Below are 23,291 nucleotides of genomic sequence, written 5' to 3' on the forward strand. Positions count from 1 at the left end.
AATAAAAAGTATTTTTGTAAGGGAGGCAAAAAAGGCACTGGGCAAGTTGCTAAAGGATGAGGAATGGAAATTGATTAGCTGGGAGGCAGGAATAAAAGTGAACTGAGTAATTGTGTAGTAATGAGCTAGAGGGATTCATTAGTCCTCTTCTCTAGCACGTGGAAGGAAAGTCAATCTTTTCTAATTTCCAAATTGTGCACTTAACATAAAAATTATTGGGGTTTCCATTGAAAATTTTGTCATGAAGTTGCTGTATTCCATTCATTCCTAAGGAAAAAGATGTGCTCAAGGTGGGCACTAAAATCCGCTTCGGATAAAAGCAGCTATGGAGGGGTCCAGTGATTATCCAAAATTTCTCTAACCACAGATAAGGAATGTTTGTCTCTTCTCTGCTGATGGGGAAATAAAGGGTTGTTTGTGTACAATTTTTGTCTTTTTTAATCTTTACAAGATTAGACACTACGTACATCTAATTTGCTCAACACTTGTTTTAATTACAGTTTACCAACAATTTCTTTTCCTGCTTTCCTACTCCATAAACAATAAATACAGGTTCCATTCTTTAAGAAATCACTTTTGAAATGATAACATACACTTAATACTTTCCTACTCCATACACAATACATTAAATATAGGTTCCATTCTTTAAGACATCACTTTTGAAATGATAACATACACTTAATTGGAGGAAGTGCTAATCATCATACCTTTTTACATTTGTAGCAAACATAGTAAGCGTATCTGTTCATGGCGTAGCCAGCCGGGTCGTTATAAAATCGAACGCCCGGTGTTGTGATGGCCTCACTCTTGTGCAGCCCCTCATACTCCAATCTCATTAGCGCTTTTCTCCTTACATCTTCGTAGAGTTCTTTGATTGGATCAAGCAAATCCTTTAATACTGTATGATTGATTTTGTTCTGAAATAAAAAAAAAAACCCTAATTAAAATATCTTGCACCTTTATTACAAGAGCTGTGATAATTTGTATTATGGTCAAACACAAACGATGTCATAAAAACATAAGAGCTCAGGCAATGGACATTTCAAAAAAAATGGCTGATACAGTATATACTTACTTGGCTGCAAAAACAGTAAGCAGGAAAAAATTTTATATAGCCTTTTGTTATACGAAATCATCAGCCCTTACAACAGACCGTAACAACCACAGAGAGATGGAAAAGGGTACATGAAATAGTCACCACAGCACAGGAATATTCTGATTGTCTATTTTCTCTAATTTTGGTCCTTTTTGACTTGCAGTCCAGCAATTAAAGAGTGATGACTGATAGTCCTCTATGCCGGGTCTTTATCATTTAATAGTCGCAAGCTATTGCCATAAATTACCCAGATTCAGCATGAAAGGTGAAGGGGAAGGGAAAAAGATGCATCAATGATACCCTTTCTTGAGTGACATGAGTAATTAAGGCAACAAGTGACGTAAAACTAATTTATACTGTAACAAACGATACCCAATTTAAAAAAAAAATCACAAAACAAAGAAAAAAAGAAAGCCAAAGACAGGATTAGGTAACTTGTTTGACGCAGGCAGTAAACACACAGCTCATTTACCTTGCAAATAGGACAGGACATAAACCCAAAAGTTATCCTTGGCCCAAGCCACCTGTTCTCTAGCACTCGCTGGCAGCATTGCAAATGGAAAACGTGGCTGCAGTCCAGCTAGGGGAAAGAATGTGTCTAAGTCAAGGCTAAAGTTACGTTAACGACAGACCCGCAAGTATTCATTTGCTTTTAAGTGGCAACGTATATCCATTCCAAAATTAATTTATTTAAAATCCTAGAAGATCCCCATTTTCTTCTTAACAAAGAGAAAGAATACAAAATGGTCGTTAAAATCATAACCTTTCCTTTCCAAACCCCCCAGTGGGTACACGAAGTATATCCATTAATTAACCTCAGCTATTTTTCTCATTTATAAAATATCATATATTTTGAATAAAGTACACACAGGAAGCTGAAGTAATACGATCTGCTTTCTTGAAATAGCAGTAATACCAGGCAAAAAGAAAGCTTTTTAAGTAACTTAATGCATTGTTATGGTGTCTGTTTTGGAATTTTAAAAAGTACAATTTGAATGACTTAGTATTTTAACTTCTAACACACTTAACATCAAAACCATAATATTAATCTCTGAAAAAAAAAAAATAAAAAGAAAAAAAATAAGAAATGAACCTGGATGGCTGGTGCTGCTGAAAGTGCTTCAGTAAAGCAGATCATGCACATGTCATCAGCATCTTGCTTAAGAGTTGTCGCGTTCTTATCGCAACCGTGCAAGCAGGGCAAGCAGTGCTCTTCGTTCTTAACGCCACCGCACGGGTGACCGCAGGGGTGTGTCTTGCTGCAGGCAATTTTAGCATACTCCTGTTAAAAGTAAATAATTATTTTTATTTTTTTTTTCCCCCTCCAGTGAACAGTTTGATACCGTGGCGCTTTTTGAAGGACTGCTGGGTCGTGCAGGAAACTAAGGCAAAAGAATCATCATCCGTGTTGTCTCCTGCTACAGCAGGCACTTGGGAAAAACCGCACATTTTGTGTACTTGAAGTAAAACTGGTACCTTTGTTTACTTATGTTACTCCTGAATAGCAATAGCACACTGAAACCATATTTTTAATATTTCAATATTTAATATAAAAAGAATCATAGAATGGTTAGAGTTGGAAGGGACCTTAAAGATCATGGAGTCCCAACCCCCCTGCCATGGGCAGGGACACCTCCCACTAGACCAGGTTGCTCAAAGCCCCATCCAGCCTGGCCTTGAAGAAATAGTCTTTACTGCATATTTTGTATGTTAAGTGCTTTCTGCATAAAGGTTGCTTGCCCTTTATTAACAGCCTTTAAGATATCTGCAGATCTTGGTCTTTCAGAAAAGGTATGAAGTCACCCACTCTTAAGAACACCTTACGAGCTGATCATTAACCAGCATAAAGTACTTTTGTATGGAAATGGTATTTTAACCACCTCAAATTCCTCTCTCTACTAAGTAGAAAACTTTTATAAGTTGCCCAGAAGCTAAGAATGAATTGAACTGAATTAATATAACAGTATAAAATGGTCGTTAAAATCATAACCTTTCCATTCCAAACCCCCCAGTGGGTACCTGAAGTATATCCATTAATTAACTTCAGCTCTTTTTCTCACTTATAAAATATCATATATTTTGAATTAAGTACACACAGGAAGCTAAAGTGATACGATCTGCTTTCTTGAAATACCAGTAATACCAGGCAAAAAGAACGCTTTTAAAGTAACTTAATGTATTGTTACGGTGTCTGTTTTGGAATTTTAAAAAGTACAATTTGAATGACTTAGTATTTTAACTTCTTACACACTTAACATCAAAACCATAATATTAATCTCTGAAAAAAAAAAATAAAAAGAAAAAAAATAAGAAATGAACCTGGATGGCTGGTGCTGCTGAAAGTGCTTCAGTAAAGCAGATCATGCACATGTCATCAGCATCTTGCTTAAGAGTTGTCGCGTTCTTATCGCAACCGTGCAAGCAGGGCAAGCAGTGCTCTTCGTTCTTAACGCCACCGCACGGGTGACCGCAGGGGTGTGTCTTGCTGCAGGCAATTTTAGCATACTCCTGTTAAAAGTAAATAATTATTTTTATTTTTTTTTTCCCCCTCCAGTGAACAGTTTGATACCGTGGCGCTTTTTGAAGGACTGCTGGGTCGTGCAGGAAACTAAGGCAAAAGAATCATCATCCGTGTTGTCTCCTGCTACAGCAGGCACTTGGGAAAAACCGCACATTTTGTGTACTTGAAGTAAAACTGGTACCTTTGTTTACTTATGTTACTCCTGAATAGCAATAGCACACTGAAACCATATTTTTAATATTTCAATATTTAATATAAAAAGAATCATAGAATGGTTAGAGTTGGAAGGGACCTTAAAGATCATGGAGTCCCAACCCCCCTGCCATGGGCAGGGACACCTCCCACTAGACCAGGTTGCTCAAAGCCCCATCCAGCCTGGCCTTGAAGAAATAGTCTTTACTGCATATTTTGTATGTTAAGTGCTTTCTGCATAAAGGTTGCTTGCCCTTTATTAACAGCCTTTAAGATATCTGCAGATCTTGGTCTTTCAGAAAAGGTATGAAGTCACCCACTCTTAAGAACACCTTACGAGCTGATCATTAACCAGCATAAAGTACTTTTGTATGGAAATGGTATTTTAACCACCTCAAATTCCTCTCTCTACTAAGTAGAAAACTTTTATAAGTTGCCCAGAAGCTAAGAATGAATTGAACTGAATTAATATAACAGTAGTGGAATATGTTCAATGGGCTGAGAGAGGAAAAAAAGGAGACAAATTTGCCACACAAACAGAAAAAAAATAAAGTGGGAAAATAAATCGGTTTGGATTTGGCCCTCTGCCAATTGTATCTGTACTGCAGGGCACAAAACCACTCGGGACACGTGGATACACGTGACAAAGCTGGCCAAGTCTTAAATGTTCTATGCTCACATAATAAACAGGCTGTTACGCAAACTACTTGAGTCAAGCTTTACAGTAGCCTGGACTTCATATTGACAGCGTATATTTTACTTTATCCTTGGAATGCTCTTGTGAAAACTCAAGATAAAAAATTGAAAATATTGGTGAATAATTGAAAAGATTGAAAATAATGGTGAAACTACCCAGTATTTTCATTGACCACTGGTGTTTGTAGCCTGTAATTAAATGACGTGTTTACAAACTTAGAAGCATTTGAATTACAATATAACATTCAATATTCAAACTATTCCATCTGATATTTGTTAATACACACCTGGCAGTCGGTGTCAGAACAGACGCTTCCCACTGCTGACAGCTCTGTTCCACTCCTGCAGCCGCAGAAGCGACACGCTTCGGAACTGCTGGTGGTGGGTTTGCCTAGGGCCACAAAAGGAAACAAAACCAGAAAGTGTTGTAATGAAACATAAAGGATTGATATTCTAACAGACATCTAGGCAACAATCACAGAAACCAACCAGAAAAACAGTAATTTGTATGCAGTTAAACTATTTTTTTGTTATTAACAAACAATTAAAAGCATTGCCCTAAAGCAGGTGGAAACCTTCAGCACAGGAAGGACATGGACCTGTTGGAACGGGTCCAGCACAGGGCCACGAAGATGATGAGAGGGCTGGAGCACCTCTCCTGTGAGGACAGGCTGAGAGAGTTGGGGTTGTTCAGCCTGGAGATGAGAAGGCTCTGGAGAGACCTTATAGTGGCCTTCCAGTACCTGAAGGGGGCCTGCAGGAGAGATGGGGAGGGACTCTTTGTCAGGGAGTGGAGTGACAGGACAAGGGGCAATGGTTTTAAACTGGAAGAGGGGAGATTTAGATTAGATTTCAGGAAGAAATTCTTCCCTGTGAGGGTGGTGAGACACTGGAACAGGTTGCCCAGAGAAGCTGTGGATGCCCCACCCCTGGAAGTGTTCAAGGCCAGGCTGGATGGGGCTTTGAGCAACCTGCTCTAGTGGGAGGTGTCCCTGCCCATGGCATTGGGGCTGGGACCAGATGATCTTTAAAGTCCCTTCCAACTGGAACCATTCTATGAAACACCAACTGACTTTTTTTTTCTTTCTTTTTTTGAGATATGGTCATGTAAAAGGTAAAAATAATGATAAAGAGCAAGAAATAACAGTTGTGTTTTACCTGTCTGTTCTCTAAACTCCACCATGGCCTTCATAGTTTTGGAATCTGCTAATGCCATCAGCCAGAAAAGTTTGGTCCTACCACAACCCTCGTGGAGATCAACTTTGATAGCTTCTTCTTCTTCTTTGAATACCTGTCAGAGTAACCAAACAGATAATAAATAGCACCTCAATGTTATTTTTGTCACTATTTTAGATGTTCATCAGATGTTTTATAGATACAGCTGAGATTTCTCTTTTATGCCTTCCATAATTTGCACATATCACAGAATGGAGAAGGGCTTTGTGTTTTTAAAGGTAAAAATATACAAAATTAATGCCTGAGCTAACATGGTTGGGAAACAATAATGCAGCAATCCCAAGAAGAGAACTGCACAACATATTTTCTAATTTAAAAAATTAGGAGCTTTGGAGTTCATAACTACGATTCAACTCATCCAATAGGCCACAGTATGTTTAAAGCACACGATAACATAACCCTGTTAGTAGTTTATCAAAGCAACATTGATAATGGTGGTCTTATTAATATGTACTATGTAATAGAGATTCTGTAAGCATGTAATAGTAGTGGTTTTGACTTTCACATAAATACACAGTGGATAGTTTTGGCTATCATGAAGAAAATCTAAAATTTTTGCAAAAAGTCAGAAAAACTGCATGAGATCCTTAATGGACTTTATGCAGTCTCTTCTTTTTCTTCTTTCCTAAGTTTTGGAGGCAGTTCTGCTTTCATTCATTTCACCTGTAATGCAACAAAAGTTAGAATTTTTCTGGGTATGGATGTATACGCTCAATTTAAACTTTGTTTTCATTCTTATTAGAATCAGGAAAAAAAACCCAAACTCATTGCTTCCCCAAGGATTTGCATAAATGGGTTGTGGTAACTTACACGCTGTCCTTTCTTGGAAGGAGAGAAACTACGTTAAAGAGGTGTGTATGACAGAAGTTGGACAAAGAACAGGAAGGTAACAGAAAACAGGAGACAGGGAACAGGACAGAAATTAAAATTTGAGGGGCTTAACATGAGAGATGTAAAGGTGGTGAATAAAGAGTAAAAAAGTTTAAACATGCTTTTAGAAGTAAATAGGAAAATCTGGTAAGTAGCTATTTTGGACAGATTAAAGGAGAGATGTAAGGACTTCTATGAGATATGAACTTACTTTTTATCAACAGTAATCTGAACGGGCTATATAGGAGAAATCAGAAAAATAAATGAGACTAGACTGTGCTGTGCCGTGACAGAAGAGAAGACATATAAAATAATCTCCTTAGGATAACAGAACAGGAAAAATTCAAAGGGGGTTGTGAAGATTGTGGCCAAGAGATAGAAGATAACACATCCATGTGGAACTTCCAGGCTGAGTCTGTGGCAAATACTGAGGCACCAAGGAGGAGATCTGGAGAGTGAAACTTGGTGCAGGCTGAGTCTATGTGGCAAATGCTGAGGCACAGAGGAGGAGATCTGGAGAGTGAAACTTGGTGCCAACAACCTGAAATTTTACCTCACACGTGCTGGAGACCAGCCAATCCCTTGCACTGAACGACCATTGGCACCGTGTCCCTCCATCTATCTTTTTATTTCTGTTTTAAGTTTCACCTGAAAGGAATCCAGTTCCATGCACCCCAAGGCTGCTCTATAACACAAATCACAGCAGGGCAAGGAGATAAGGATTCCTGATCCTAACGGAAAATCTGAATGTAGATGCACTCCAGGAGAGGGAGAAGAGGAATGGTTTCCACTGAATTGCCTTTATTATTGAGGGTTATTACGTTAGCCTTTGTACAAATGTAAGTACTCAAAAGGAAAGGGGAAAATAAAGAGCCACAAAACCCACAAGAGATAAATAGTGTCAAGAAAGAAGAACTGTTTAGTAGTTTTAGGAGTAAAGGCAACTTCAACGTTAATTTCAATGAGATAAAGAAATATTCCAAGGAGAATGTAGTTTCAGGTTTAGATATTTCACTGAATTTCACTGAATTTTTTACTGAATTGCTTTTATTACTGAGGGTTATTATGTTAGCCTTTGTACAAATGTAAGTAGTCAAAAGGAAAGGGGAAAATAAAGAGCCACAAAACCCACAAGAGATAAATAGTGTCAAGAAAGAAGAACTGTTTAGTAGTTTTAGGAGTAAAGGCAACTTCAACGTTAATTTCAATGAGATAAAGAAATATTCCAAGGAGAATGTAGTTTCAGGTTTAGATATTTCACTGAATTTCACTGAATTTTTAGAGTTGGAAGGGACCATAAATTAGCAGAGTACACAGTAATTTATAAGAACTCATCTAGGCAAGTCAAAGAGGAAAGACATTTTAATCTTAGAAGCAAAAGAAATCAGGAAATTTTCAAGCTTATGGACACGACAACATATTTCTCTGTGAAAAGACAGCGAGAGCTGAAGGAGTATTGAAAAACAGGAGAAGAGTGACGTAAGGGAACCAATAGGAATATTTGCTGTCAAGTAATCTTCCTGGATATTGAAATATATATATACATTAAAAATGAAGGGGTTGACAAGCACCGACTCATATGATAGACGTAGTAAAGGAGATATAATTTAACATAAATAAAGAACCAATGTACACTTAAGATAGTCTATACAATTCCTAGATTTTCCCCCAAAATGTTCCTAAACAACATTAAAACAAGAGAGCAGCAAGTTGATGTAGCATAAGACTTAGAATTAGGGCCTGCTACATGATTTTTCCAATTCTTCAAAAGATGATGGACAGGAGGATTCAACTAAAAACAACTAAAAGACTTAAATGGAAACTTATTCTATCCCATTTCAAACATAAAAGAAAATACCATTTTCAGATTTGGTTCTTGCTGCTGCCTTTTGCTTATATATGTTGACTGGGGAGACGCACACGACGTATGCAGCGTATACAGCGTGATGTCACGTATACTCTACCTGTCTCTGGTGAGTTTTTGTTCGCCGGTGGAGGTGCAGGAAGCGGTCACAATCCGTGCACAGGTTCCCACAGACGTTACATAAAATGATGGCGGCAGTTTCCCCGTCGTCGTGGTTATCGCACATGGGCTGGAAAAATTAAGGAACTGTATGAAATAATTCTCTCTCTATTAAACCCCTCATTTCTTTTCAGCATCTGTTTTTATTCTCCCTCAGTCACCCCCCCCCCCCTCAAATTAATAGGGAGGGATAAAGAGCTTGTTTAGACTATTATTTGTATCTTTAGAATGATCAGTATCTAAACAATTACTCCTGGACACAAAAAGCCTCACTTTACTACATCAGTTCTATTAGTGTTCTTAATCTTGCATTTTGCATGATGAAGCAAAATTACATTTTTCAACCACGCAGTTGAGACATTTTCAACTAGTCTGAGAAAAGATTTCTGTGGTAACAAGGGGTGATGGGCACGTTAACATTAAAGTTCAGAGGTATGAGGACTCAGGTCAGTCAACATGAGAGACGTTTACCCTTAATTACTATGATATGGTACGTGTGCTCTGTTCAAACATCTAATCAAAGCTGTAGGTCACCTATAACTTGGAGGGAGTACACTCCAAGCAATGAACTTCAAAATCCACCATAAAATTAGCTTATTCTGTTCATATACATTTAAAAAAAAAATTCAATACAGACAAGTCTGTTTTACAGTCCAATGTCTGTACAAATAGAGTTCCATGACTGACTTTGATTATGCTTATACGTATGTCTGAGAACCAGGTTCCATCGTACTCCCCAAACAGGTGATCTCCATGAGATTGCTCACGCAGCTTTGAATCCCCAGCAGTCCCGGGAGGGGAAACACAGTTCACCTCAACATCTGAATATCCTGGTATAAAATAGGACCGGGGAATTCCAGGCTGGGTTCAGCAGCTCATATCCCTGCTGGACTATGTCTCAGCTGCTCCTTTGACATTCCCAAAGCTCTACAGGAGTCTCCTGGCTTTCTTAATCACCTCAGAAACCTTTGGGTCTGCTGTCTTCTCAGCAGAGTTGTAGTCCTTGCTGCTGCAGCTCTCTCTCCTGTATTCTCTTTCTGCCTACACTAAAAACTGCTGTGGAGGCTTCTTTTGCTCAAAGCATCTCCAGTTTCTAGTGGGAAGGCACGATCTTCCCCTGCCTCCCCCAGGGATCCACCTAACCAAGTCAAAGATGGACCAGCTTCATTATTTTGCTCTTTCCAGATTTGTATTTAAAAAATCACAAGCTTTTTGTGATATGGAAAAATATAGACAGAAACTCAATTAATCCATCATATCCATATTAAATTCGTAAAACCTCTGGGTAAATGGTAGCTTATGAAATTCAGTTAGAAAAAGTTTCTTTTTCCTTGGGGTAATCACTCTCCCCTGGGATGGGGGAGAGGAAGCTAAATTCCAGAGAAGTTACTGAGGAACACAAAAGAGCTGACTTTATTATGTGACAGAGATCCGGATTAGAAAGAAGAAAAGCTCTGACAGAGGGCGTTGTATAAGTGAATCAGATCTAAATTCTCCGACTACTGAATAAAAATCAACACAAAAAGATCTGATTTTCAGTCTCACCATCTGTTTCTGTTGTCCATCCTTTCCCATCCATCTTCCTGAGGACAGTCTATCCACATGATCCTGATCAAGTACGCAGAGGGATGCTAAGGCCAGCCATAGCTATTGAAAGGAACAGTAGGATTAAACGGTTTAGAAATATGAAACAAAAAAACCCCAAATACTAAAACTATAAACTTTGGCAGGTAAGAATGTCACTGTTACCTGCAAACTGTGTTATCATTAGCTGAAGCCTGCCCATAAAACCCCAGCTTTTCCTTTTCCAAAAGAAGTCAAGCACACAATTAACTTACTGAACTTTTGGGAGCTGCCTTGTTTCTCTCAGGGCTGTGACTTTATGTCCATAAACACAGTAGTCAGCACACAAGACAGAATGATATGGGGTTGGAAGGGGCCTCTGGAGATCATCTAGTCCACCGCCCCCCGGCTAAAGCAGGTCCACCCACAGCAGGTTGCACAGGAACGTGTCCAGGTGGGGTTTGAATGTCTCCAGAGGAGGAGACTCCACCACCTCTGTGGGCAGCCTGTTCCAGTGCTCTGCCACCCTCAAAGTGAAGAAGCTCCTCCTCATGTTTAGGTGGAACTTCCTATATTCAAGTTTATGCCCGTTACCGTCTGCCCTGTCACTGGGCACCACTGAGAAAAGACCGGCCCCTTCCTCTTGACACCCACCTTTTAAGTATTTATAAGAGCTGATCAGATCCCACCCTTGCTCTTCAGAAACAGTGAAAAAAGATCAACCAGAGTATATTATAGAGAAATATGGCAAATACTTGCATACCACTCCCAAACATCGCGGGCTTTGGGAGAGAAGAAGAAATTCAAGGACATAGACTAATAAAAAAACCCCACGAACTACAAAAGCTCAGCTTAACAAGATTGGTTTCCCTGTGTTCTCTCCTCACTGCCCAGGGCATTTGAGATTACCAAGAAAAGGGTCCTGAGCTGACTGTTCTTCAGAGGAAGCTTTTCTCTCCTTCCTCTCCATTGACTACAGTGAAATCCTGAAGAGACGAGCTACATGAGGATAAGCAACCCAAACATGAGGGCTGCAACCCAAACTGAAACTCACTTGACAGCTGGATTTTGCGATAGTTTTTGAGCAAAGGTTTGATTTGGACAAAAGGGTTTTAATTGAAAAACTCTACTGGATGTCCCCCCAAAATGCACACCTCTGTGACAGAATTAAGCACACGCACAAAGAGAGCCAGGCTGATGCTTGGGGCTCCTCTAAGACCTCATTGATAGGATCAGGGGTAACGGTTTTAAACTCAAAGAGGGAAGATTTAGATAAGATTCTAGCAACAAATTCTTTCCTGTGAGGGTGGTGAGACACTGGAACAGGTTGCCCAGAGAAGCTGTGGATGCCCCATCCCTGGAGGTGTTCAAGGCCAGGCTGGATGGGGCTTTGAGCAACCTGCTCTAGTGGGAGGTGTCCCTGCCCATGGCAGGGGGGTTGGAACTCCATGATCTTTAAGGTCCCTTCCAACCCAAACCATTCTATGATTAAACCAACCCAGTGACAGCAGGAGCTGGTGTTATTCTGAGACAGTAGCTTCCAAAAAGCAGAGAATATACGAGTAAGCGGATTGAAAGGACAAGTGGCCCTGCCTTTTAAGATAAAAACCAACATGAGTATGCTCATGTAACCGTTGCAAACCTCTTCTTTTACATGCAATTATTATGCTCGAGATACCAAAATCTGTACTCCCTCATGTGGTAGGAATGTCATCATTTACAAGTATGTTTTTGTGGGATTTCAAGCAATCTATTAAGGTTAAGTTAGTCCAAGTTTCTACAAAACTCATAGAAAGACAATGAAAACAAGACACCCCAGATAAATAATAAAGGGCTCAGCAAACTATTTTTAATTTTGAGATTAAAACACAGGTGAAGCTTAGCTTAATTGTCCTAGAAAACGTTTGTTACCATTTTCATAATAGCCTTGAGATGTGGCAGCTGATGACCTAGAAGTCAAACCACTTAAAATAATGGTGTAGAGAGCTGGAAAAAGACAGCTGATACATATTGTGTAATTTTTCCACGCAGATGATCTCATAAATTCAGTAAAATTCAAGTATCACAAACTTAAAGCAAAAATAAAGGACAAAGCCCCAAATGTCTAAGTATAAGACTTATTCTTCATTACTTGGGAGGTACTCAAGATGCGTATTTAATCAAAATTCAGTTTTTACTGGAGTTTTTCTATATGTGCTGTGACACATAGAAAGCAAGACTTTTATTAGGACGGTGACTGCCTTAGGATACCTGTCCATTATGCACACAGCTAGATTTGGAGAATATAAACTGCATGCATTGTTTCCTGAAACAATCTGTAAAAGGAAGTTTTTTTCTAAAATGTAGAAAGGCTCTTGGATGGGCTCCTACTGCACGTTCGCAATGAGCGAATGTTAAGTTTTGTAGAGTTCTTACTCTGGTTGTTGCAATGCACCTCACTGGTGACCTGTATTCTTCTTCCATTTTGGTCAGAGCTATGATGGTTTCAGCGATAGCGTTCTTTGTCACGCGGGACCAAGCTTCCGATAGATGACCCTGTTAAAGAGGAAACTCGATTTATTACAGCTTTTATTAATATTAAGAACAATCAAAACTGTAATCAGAGCTGCTACAAGCAACATCAGGTTGGGATCTCAAGTTGGAATAGGAAAAGTGGAAGTCAAGGATGACTTAGACAAATCAGGTGTTTTCAAATCAGATAGATCTATCTTTTGCTCTGGGATCAGCTTAGTTTTCATCAGCTGTTCATTAAGGGACAGGCTGTCTCATCATCGTGGGAGAGAGAATCCCACAAAAAAAGGACCACAGACTTTACTTCAAAAGACTTGCCCAGGGCTGTTTAAAAATGCTGCAGAAGAGAATCCACTGTTTCCCTGATGTTTTCCCACTTACCCATAGCACACCTACCAATGATGCTACAAATGTTACTGGCAACAACCTTTAAAAAAAAATAATCTTGAACAAATTACCACCTCCCAGCCCCCCATTTCATTCCCAATATATGTTGCATATTATACCCTGAAAGAAATGGGGTGCCTAAGAAAAAAATATGGGCATATACATACGGGGCATCAAGTTAACCCTAGCATTTACTTTCTTTTGAGTACTTGTCTTTGCAACTGCTTTTTATTTCTTTAAGTATTTTTTTTTCCATCCTAGTTTTTACATGCAATTTGCAAAAGTGTTGATAAAGTAAGCAGAAACAAAAATCCATCATGTGGAATCACAGTGATACCTACAACAGACCTTCCCCCTTTAGTCCCTGAAGCAAAGCCTAAGGGATCATTTTATGCATGGACCAGCACTGCTGAGGGATGAGACACACTATAATTGTAAATCTTAACTACAGATAAATTGTGAGATTCTGAAATCTTGTGGTCAGAATCAACAGTAGCAATTTGTAGAGAATTCCCATCCAACTGCAGCAACTTTGGGAAGGGATCTCCCTAAGCACAGTGAATGGTTTGGAATATAGCACTCCAAAACTGAGCATACTGTAATGCAGCTTCCAAAGGGTAACCACAGAGGAAAATCTGGGTCATTTAGAGCATCTCACTGAAACAGGTAAAGAATTAAGGAAAACAAGAACAACCCCCACAACTAAACTCCTTTCCTGCAAACATACACAAAACCTTTCCCCCCTCCCCCCAGTGCTGCTTCTGGGAAACAGCTGAACCGCTTTTCATCAAATTCTTCTGCCAAAAAACTTGCCTGAAGCAGAGACAACTATGGAAAATTTCAGCCCAGATGGTTAAAGTCATAAACCACTACAAATGTAGATTTCAGTAAGACTGAAATAAGTCAATCTTAACATGCAGCTTTAACCAGAAACTCCACATATAAAAACTTACCCACAGTTATGTGAAGACAGCTTTATTATCTTACTCCACAGACACTTTTTACTTTTCGAAGTGGAGTTCTGAGTTCTCAAGAGTTAAATTAGCCTTCTAAGTTAATAATGTAGAAAATGACAGATAGGTATCGTTTACTACTTAAATATCTGGTACAAGTGACTTATTTAAAAACTTATTTCAAAACTAGATTTCTGTTTAGCAGAATCAGAACTCAGCTCCTACTGCTCCCGGGCCTAGACTCTACCAGGAAGACTACAACAACTTCTTCTTGAGATCAGCTCACATTTAACAGCTCCATCCAATACTAACTCTAACAGAAAATGATGAAAAAATGTACTCTTTGTATCTGAATATTTCACACACACTGGAAAGACAGAAACTTACTGCTGCCATGTCTTTAATAAGTTTAATAATGATCTCTGAAATCTGTGTAGGTGTTGAACCCTTCATCCACCAATGGCTTTCACCTCGCCGAATGTAGCTGCAAAGGACATACGGTAATACATGAAATCAATTAAAGTAATTAGTTACTGTTTGTCAAAATCCACCACAAAGAAAGTGTGCACATATTCAGCATGTAGTAAGTTGCTGGGCTTTATTTTGCTGTTTTGTTTTGGGTTTTTTTGTTAGATTAAACTAATAACTTATGACTCATACTGTCAAAATGTTGCACAATTTTTCCCATTTATAAAACAAAGATTATAAAAGACAACATAACTGACTTCAAAGAATGCAATTATTTTCTGCCTTTAGCTTGAAAATATATACACATTTTTCTACAAACCTGGAATTGAAGATCATTGGAAGCGTGACTGTAGTAACTCCTTTGCCTGCAGTAGTGCCAGCTGTCCCTGTTATAGTAGTTCCTTTGGCTTTTAGCTGTACAGTGAGAGCTTTGGCAATGCATCCCAAAAACATGTCTAAGATACCAAGTTTATTCCAATCTCCTTTTTCTGTTGAGTGAATGATGTCACTTATATCTGCTGGTGGAAGAGACTTCACTCCTATAATACTAGCCAGGCGACTGGGGGTTACCTCAGGCAAAACACGTCTTAGTAATGATGTTACCTGAAAAAAAATAAATGGGAACACCACAATTCTTACCAAGACAGCTGGAGTTTTCAAACCAAATCAAATAAAGTCTTTTTTTCTTCACAAGTGTGGCGGTGTATGAAAAGGAAATCTGTGCCAATTGCTCTGGACCTAGCAGGAGCTGACTTGAAATGATATGTTTCTACCTTACCAGCTAGTGGAACTGGTGCTGAAATTGGCTGCATCGTGCAGTTTCATCCAAATCAGGATGTATGAAAGCTTAAGGAGCTAATGTTTGATATGTAATTTCTCCAGCCTTCAATGTTGTCTGAATAACTGTTTACATTTTAAGAGAAAACCCCAGCACTTTGCATATCTGTAATATATCAGAATTACTAAACAGACAGTATCTGCCTCCAGGCAAGTTGAGGTGGGACACTGTAACAGTTCAGAAAATTGGAAAAATAGAAGTAGAGAGTGCAGGACATAAAAACTTCTGATACAGGAACTAGAAATTCACCTAGAGAAGGCATACCAGCTGGCAACAACAAGCTAGTGCATTAACTGTACTAAAGCAAATATTTTTTATGTCTATATATTTATGTTATACTGTGTGCACATAAATACACATAATACTCAAGACAGACAACATTCAAGTTCAGAAACAAATATTAAACCCCTACTTTACAATAAGAAGAGTAGAAAGGAATTGTCTGGTCCCACACTACTCACTGGCTGAGTGTAAGACAAATATTCTAAGGACTCATGCCAGATCAATTACAGATACTGCTAATTACAGAATCACAGAATGACATGGGGTTGGAAGGAATCTCTGGAGATCATCTAGTCCAACCCCCCCCCCCGAACCAAAGCAGGTCCACCTAAAGCAGGTAGCACAGGAACGTGTCCCGGTGGGTTTTGAATGTCTCCAGAGTTGGAGACTCCACCACCTCCCTGGGCAGCCTGTTCCAGTGCTCTGCCACCCTCAAAGCGAAGAAGTTCCTCCTCCTGTTTGGATGGAACTTTCTATATTCAAGTTTGTGCCCGTTACCTTCTGCCCTGTCACTGGGCACCACTGAGAAAAGACCCGCCCCGTCCTCTTGACACCCACCCTTTAAGTATTTATAGGTGTTGATCAGATTCCCCCTCAGCCTTCTCTTCTCCAGACTAAAAAGACCCAAGTCCCTCAGCCTTTCCTCATAAGAGAGATGTTCTAGTCCCCTAATGATCTTTGTTGGATGACCCGAGTATGACTGGAAAAACGTTCTTTGAAATGAAACCACCAAATTATACGTCACAAAAGATTTCAGTTCAAATACATCTTTTACTATGACATACACGATTGGGAGGGTTCTATACACCCACCTGCCTCTGCACCCTGGGGGAAGCGGTGTGCAGCAGCGAGAAGAGATCCTGCAGCAGGGTGAGCTGCTGGGCCAGGTACTGCCGGCCCACGTTGGAGCCGCTGAGCGCCAGCACCATGGACAGCAGCTCGAAGCAGTAGGCGTCGGAGGCGGCGTCCTCGTCGCTGGGCTGGGAGTTGGCGTTCTCTTTGCTGGAGATGGCGTGTTCCCACTCCTCCCGCACGCGGGTGGCCTCCATCCGTATGGCCTGCACGATGTGAGCGCACACCTGTCCCAAACACACACCCAGACACATAGCAACTCTTCAGAACTTCTAGGAAGTGGAAGAGATTGGCGCCTTGCGTACCTTCCCCACCACGCCTCAAGTTGTCACGGCTGAAATCTGGCCTGGGATTAAATTACTTTTCAACATAAATTCAAATAAGGAATAAAATTTAGATTTTAAATTTAGAGTAAAGATCAGATAAAATCCTTTAGAATTCAGATTTAGATTTAATACTGAATTTCCTCAGAGAAAAGATTAGGCAAAATCTTTAGAATTAAGATTTAGACTCGATACCGAATTTGCTCCTTTTCATTCTGGAAAATTTCATTTAAATGCATCTTTTCTTACTTTAGTACCTGCCTTTTAATTTGCTTTTTACATAGAATTCAGGTTAAAACACACACATAAAACACCGAAGAAATACATTTACTCAACACCTACAAAAAGAAAAGGACTTACTTAAAAGACTTAAGTCTCTTGTTTAGTTCACTATTCAGGAAACTGAAAATAAGGTTTCTAAAGTTTTTTTAACTTTACCAATAACATGTTAAAAAGCATATTTAAGAGATTTTAAAGTTTGCTAAGATGGGTTACAAAAAAGTAGATTCAGCGTGACTTACTAATCTAACAAATTTCAAAATGAATCTAATACCTCTTGTATGACTGTGAAAATATCTACGGCAATGTTTGCCTCATGACAGGTGTAAGAAAGATAATGATGCTTTAGTAGCATCTTTATTTTTAAAAAATTAAGTCTTCAAAAGAAAAAGCATACTCTAACTACTGCTTTATGTTAAGAAAAACAGAGATAAACAAGAAAACCACAAACCCAAACTTTCATTGACTGCAGGAAAGAATAATTTAAGAATCTGTGCACTGATTACGTTTTTAGGATTAAATTTAATCAAACCTAAATACTTTCTGATGACAGAAATGGGGAGAAAACACGTGCAAAACTAAGAATCTAAACTCTGTCACTAAACCTTTCCTAGAAATTTGAGAGGATGTACTATAATGCTGTTATGAGCAAACACAAATAGGTACCATTTACAACTCAATTCTAAAACTTTTCTTTTTAAATTGAGTCTAATAGGGTAGAGGTTTTATCATATTAAAATAGGTTTTTTTTCCACTGTCAATTTCAGCAGATTTTTCATATAAACCACACACACATAACATTTAAAATGTAACCCAAAATTTGATCATAAAGGACAATGGAAGAAGTGACACTGAAGTAAAAGGTACTATATTCATTGAAAATGAATACACTTACTACAACACACAAACATTTAATCCTGAAAATGTTTCAGAATGAACAAACCTGCTTCTGCAAATTTGTCAGTTTGCTCCGGCTGAATATGATCCCTACCATGTGCTCCTTCAGGTCGGCATCTGATGTTGCCTTCATAAAAAGCATATTTAGCATTAGATCAAGAGTTGCAAGAACATTTCCTAGTTAACTACCGCAATTAACATGGAATATCACTTTGTTCTAAAAGTTTATAGCTTTTTGTTACAGAGAAATAAGCAAGATATAAGCAAGATCAATTTAATTATGGTTAATAAATACCTCTTAGATTATTTACTAAGAGAAAATTTGAGCATGAAATGAAATAATTAATAAGGAAAACAAGTGAAGTATAATTATCAGAGATTCAGCCTCTTCACTGATTAAGTTTTTGTGAAGCAGTGCACAGAATATACTTTTCAGTTCCTATTTCACAATAAAGAAACAGGGAACACACAATTAAGTTACCACACAGCAGGCATAAGAAAAATACACTTTTACAATACTGCAGTCATGGAACTTACTGCCACAAGGTACTGGGTAGAGCAAAACCATACATCATCTGAAAAACTAAATTACTTTCATGACAGTCCAGCTACAGTGACCTTTTCAGGAACACTCCTTAAACTAATCCTTGCTGGAAGACAGGAGAGTATACTTGGTGAAAGGATACTAGTGTGGTTTCTTAATGTTTTTTTTTTCTCTAAACATCACCAGAGCCCCTCTTAAGGCACATGGTAATAGGCAAGAAGGACTTTCAGGTTGACCATTAATGTAGGTGTTCAACACCTCTGTAATCGTAGGCATCATTTGCACCACCAATGCTATGATGATTCCATTGAACACATATGCTCCAATTATTATTGACTAATGAAAAAAATCAATGCTAATTTATAAAAAATAAGCAATTGTGAAATTTTACTTCTGTTTTGATCTGAAAATTATGTATCATAAGACATAGAACAAATACTGAAAATCAACCTGGATCATTTTTTCAGCAAAGTATTAGTGATAGAATACAAATAAATACATTGTGTACTTTTTCTTCTCCTTCTGGGGAAGACAACAGTGCTTTTTCTTCTTGTTCTGGGGTTGGCTCAGCATCTCCAGAGATGAGTTTTCCAAATACCTGGAAGACAGACGGTGACAATTAGCTGATCTCAACGACAAACTTGTGCAAATGCAACCTTTTACACTGAAACATAAAGCACTGCAAGTCTAGGATTTAAAGTAACTTTCACCATAGAACACATCATTAAAATCCCACCTGGGATGTGATAAGCCGGAACACTCGCAGCGTCTCAGATTCACAGTTTCTTTGTTGAGCTACACTTGCAGAGATCTGGCCTGCTATTTTAATGCTTTCACCGTCTTTCCAGCCAAGAATTTTCACTTGTCGGACTCTCAGTGTGTTCTCTGGACCCTTCAGTTCAATTTTGATGATGTGATTATCACCCCCAGGAAGTTCACTTGTTACCCAGCCAATATGTCTTGAATCCAAGTCTACCTATTAAACAGGAATATAAAGATGGGAACTGACATTACATCAAAACAAAACAGAGAGTCATGTATCTCTAAAACAAACCCATCATGTATCACTGGAACCAATGCAGTGTTTCCTGTGAAATTTTCAATCCTGAGCAGTAAGACTATCATGTTTCATTGTAAAAATATTCAACTTCATGAATTCAGATTAAAAAAAAATCTCAAACTTAAAAGAAATGACATATAGCTATTTAGGTTTTCTTCCTGAAGCCTATTAGGAATAGTTCTTTAATCCTCTAAGCAACAGTTAGCATATTCAAAAAAAACACTTTGAACTAATATTTGCTCACTATTTTTAGTTAAAAAGAAGCTGCCATAATTTAACTGAAATGGTAACACAATTATCAGTAGTCACTTAATCCCTATTCACATAAACGCTGCCAAAGAAATTGTAACTCTGTGGAATTCAGTGTCTGATATCTTTATCAAGAGATGTAGGACTTAATAATAATAAAAAAGAGATGAACTGTATCAAATTAAGTTTATTTTAAAATAAATATGGTTTAAAAAAAGGAATGTAAATTATATTGTATGATTTAAACTGTGAGGTCAGTTCTGGAAGCCAAAAACCCTCTGGGTGCAGTGCTCCCATCACTGCTCAGGGTGGCCTGAGTGGGCCTAAGTTACACTTGGCCCTGAGCTGAGTGAGCCCTCTCTCATATTCATAAGGCTCATTTACAATCCAGCTAATTAATATTCCTTCTTTCCCATTCCTATGCATATTCTCAGCGTCTGCACTGAGCTGTGCTAAAGCAGACTACACTGACTTTTAAAAAAAATTTTTTTAAATACCGTGAGACAGGCTGTGCCTGAGGTAGGGGATAATACGTGGGTGTGTTTGAAGATTTAAAAAATAACAAAAAACAACCTGTTGGAGAAGTGTCAGAGGATTAAAAAAAGGAATGTAAATTATATTGTATGATTTAAACTGTGAGGTCAGTTCTGGAAGCCAAAAACCCTCTGGGTGCAGTGCTCCCATCACTGCTCAGAGTGGCCTGAGTGGGCCTAAGTTACTCTTGGCCCTGAGCTGAGTGAGCCCTCTCTCATATTCATAAGGCTCATTTACAATCCAGCTAATTAATATTCCTTCTTTCCCATTCCTATGCATATTCTCAGCGTCTGCACTGAGCTGTGCTAAAGCAGACTACACTGACTTTTTTAAAAATTATTTTTAAATCCCATGAGACAGGCTGTGCCTGAGGTAGGGGATAATACGTGGGTGTGTTTGAAGATTTAAAAAATAACAAAAAACAACCTGTTGGAGAAAGTTTCATCAAAGAGTCCTGCCTGTCTTCTGGGTGGGAACCATCCCTGGAAAAACGCCTTGTGCCTTGGCCAGGGAGGAAGCTAACGAGCTGTATGGGTGATCACAAGCCCAGTGCCTGAGCTCTGTCGTGGTTGTCCCTTATTTAGCTGGACAGCCAGGCATACCAAGTCAGTCTTCTCACCAAAAAAAAAAAGAATTCTCCAAGAGGAGAGTGTGTGTCCATCTATATTTTGTATCTGGATATAGACTCACAGAGAAATACACATACACAAACTTTATAACTTCTCTGTATAGACACACACTCACTGTTCACTACAAGCCCACTGGACCAAAGTTTTGTTTCTTCAGGATTTGTAACATCTTTTGGAGCTATATCTTTGCCTCAAATGCTCTTTGAGGATAAGAGGTAGAGAAAAGCAAACCATCTCTCTGAAATAAGACAATGCTGCTTCTTGAAGATTTTTGCCACTTTCAATAATCCAAATAATAAGTTTTTGAGCCCAAAATGCTAACTGCCTGCTTGAAACCTCAAGTAACTTTGATGGGTCACGACGGTGTCAAAATTCAAAAACGTTGTTGTCTGTGTAAAAAACATAGATCTATCATTTGGCTTGGCAACAGAAGTACAAAGACTAAATACCATTCTGAACCTGAGTCTCCAGACAGAAGTCTCCAGCTACCTGAAGTTGAGAACTAAAATGTGTGCTATAAAAACATATTAGACCATCCAACTAGAAACCCTCGTGTTGAGGGTAAAGGATTTATTTTCTCCTTTCTCGTGGCATTCTACTGCTGCTAACTCTTAAGCTGCATTTCTCTAATGAAAAACGATTCTATGAAGCAGATAAAAGGCAATGAAAACGCAACACTATGAAGCCAGGCAGGTATCAGAATATCTAACAACATATACTTAAACATATACTTAAAGCAATTATATCAGGTACATCTAGATAAAAGTACACTAAAAGAAATCAAACAGCTTGTTGGACCTGAACAGTCTTTTTTGGAAACTTTCCACATGATCGCTTATTCTTTTAGTTGTAGTAATTAAAAAAAAAATAAATCTACTGAACATTTTTTATTACCCTGTTCTGTTTCATTAAAAGAGTAAAAACTTGATCAATATTCAGTATATATGACTGAATTCTGTCATCAATAATGCAGTATTTTCCAAGAATATTATGATGCCTGACTTTTGTAAAATAATTTATCTACCGTAAGAAATTGAAATTATTTGCTTAGGAAGAATCTCTGCTATATGCAGCCAAAAAAACGATAGTAATTTTTCCATGTCAACTGTTAAAATGTTTACCTGCTTTATTCTGCAGAGATCTTCTACTGCCTTGCCAGTTAGGAAGGTCATTGAAGTCACTTTGTTCTACAACAGACAAGCAAAACAAGAGAGACAAGTTGTTTCATTATGAAAAATAAATTAAAAAAAGGATCAAAACCAACGACAAAGAACTCCAAAGCACAACTCTCAAAAAAAAAAAAAAAAGGAAATTTGCTCCTTCTATTATAAGCTGTAGATGAAATAAATATATTTTTGCAACATTACTGTACAGACCAATAAAAATGAATGCATTAAGTCTAGAAAACAGTGTGGATTTTATGAAAACTCCTTATTTGAATGTTTCCACTTTGAACTAATATTTGCTCACTATTTTTAGTTAAAAAGAAGCTGCCATAATTTAACTGAAATGGTAACACAATTATCAGTAGTCACTTAATCCCTATTCACATAAACGCTGCCAAAGAAATTGTAACTCTGTGGAATTCAGTGTCTGATATCTTTATCAAGAGATGTAGGACTTAATAATAATAAAAAAGAGATGAACTGTATCAAATTAAGTTTATTTTAAAATAAATATGGTTTAAAAAAAGGAATGTAAATTATATTGTATGATTTAAACTGTGAGGTCAGTTCTGGAAGCCAAAAACCCTCTGGGTGCAGTGCTCCCATCACTGCTCAGGGTGGCCTGAGTGGGCCTAAGTTACACTTGGCCCTGAGCTGAGTGAGCCCTCTCTCATATTCATAAGGCTCATTTACAATCCAGCTAATTAATATTCCTTCTTTCCCATTCCTATGCATATTCTCAGCGTCTGCACTGAGCTGTGCTAAAGCAGACTACACTGACTTTTTTAAAAATTATTTTTAAATCCCATGAGACAGGCTGTGCCTGAGGTAGGGGATAATACGTGGGTGTGTTTGAAGATTTAAAAAATAACAAAAAACAACCTGTTGGAGAAGTGTCAGAGGAAGTTTCATCAAAGAGTCCTGCCTGTCTTCTGGGTGGGAACCATCCCTGGAAAAACGCCTTGTGCCTTGGCCAGGGAGGAAGCTAACGAGCTGTATGGGTGATCACAAGCCCAGTGCCTGAGCTCTGTCGTGGTTGTCCCTTATTTAGCTGGACAGCCAGGCATACCAAGTCAGTCTTCTCACCAAAAAAAAGAATTCTCCAAGAGGAGGGTGTGTGTC

The 23,291-nt window shown here is 38.4% G+C and overlaps 1 protein-coding gene across 1 annotated transcript in view; it reads right to left on the reverse strand.

The window, feature by feature from the left end:
* LOC106898535 (E3 ubiquitin-protein ligase MYCBP2-like) overlaps positions 1–23,291 on the reverse strand; it is a gene marked incomplete at its 5' end in the record, with an annotated part of 51,927 nt that overhangs the window by 4,025 nt on the left and 24,611 nt on the right. Inside the window, 14 exons of the mRNA XM_014959836.1 lie at positions 708–917; positions 1,569–1,676; positions 3,416–3,604; positions 4,793–4,896; positions 5,664–5,796; positions 8,576–8,704; positions 10,180–10,281; positions 12,613–12,732; positions 14,436–14,532; positions 14,836–15,119; positions 16,449–16,715; positions 18,034–18,114; positions 19,031–19,129; positions 19,268–19,507. Coding sequence (XP_014815322.1) covers positions 708–917; positions 1,569–1,676; positions 3,416–3,604; positions 4,793–4,896; positions 5,664–5,796; positions 8,576–8,704; positions 10,180–10,281; positions 12,613–12,732; positions 14,436–14,532; positions 14,836–15,119; positions 16,449–16,715; positions 18,034–18,114; positions 19,031–19,129; positions 19,268–19,507 — 2,163 coding nt within the window. The remainder of the gene's footprint in view (positions 1–707; positions 918–1,568; positions 1,677–3,415; positions 3,605–4,792; positions 4,897–5,663; positions 5,797–8,575; positions 8,705–10,179; positions 10,282–12,612; positions 12,733–14,435; positions 14,533–14,835; positions 15,120–16,448; positions 16,716–18,033; positions 18,115–19,030; positions 19,130–19,267; positions 19,508–23,291) is intronic.

This window comes from Calidris pugnax, unplaced genomic scaffold (assembly GCF_001431845.1).
Source record: "Calidris pugnax isolate Ruff unplaced genomic scaffold, ASM143184v1 scaffold514, whole genome shotgun sequence".
Taxonomy (NCBI): Eukaryota; Metazoa; Chordata; class Aves; order Charadriiformes; family Scolopacidae; genus Calidris; species Calidris pugnax.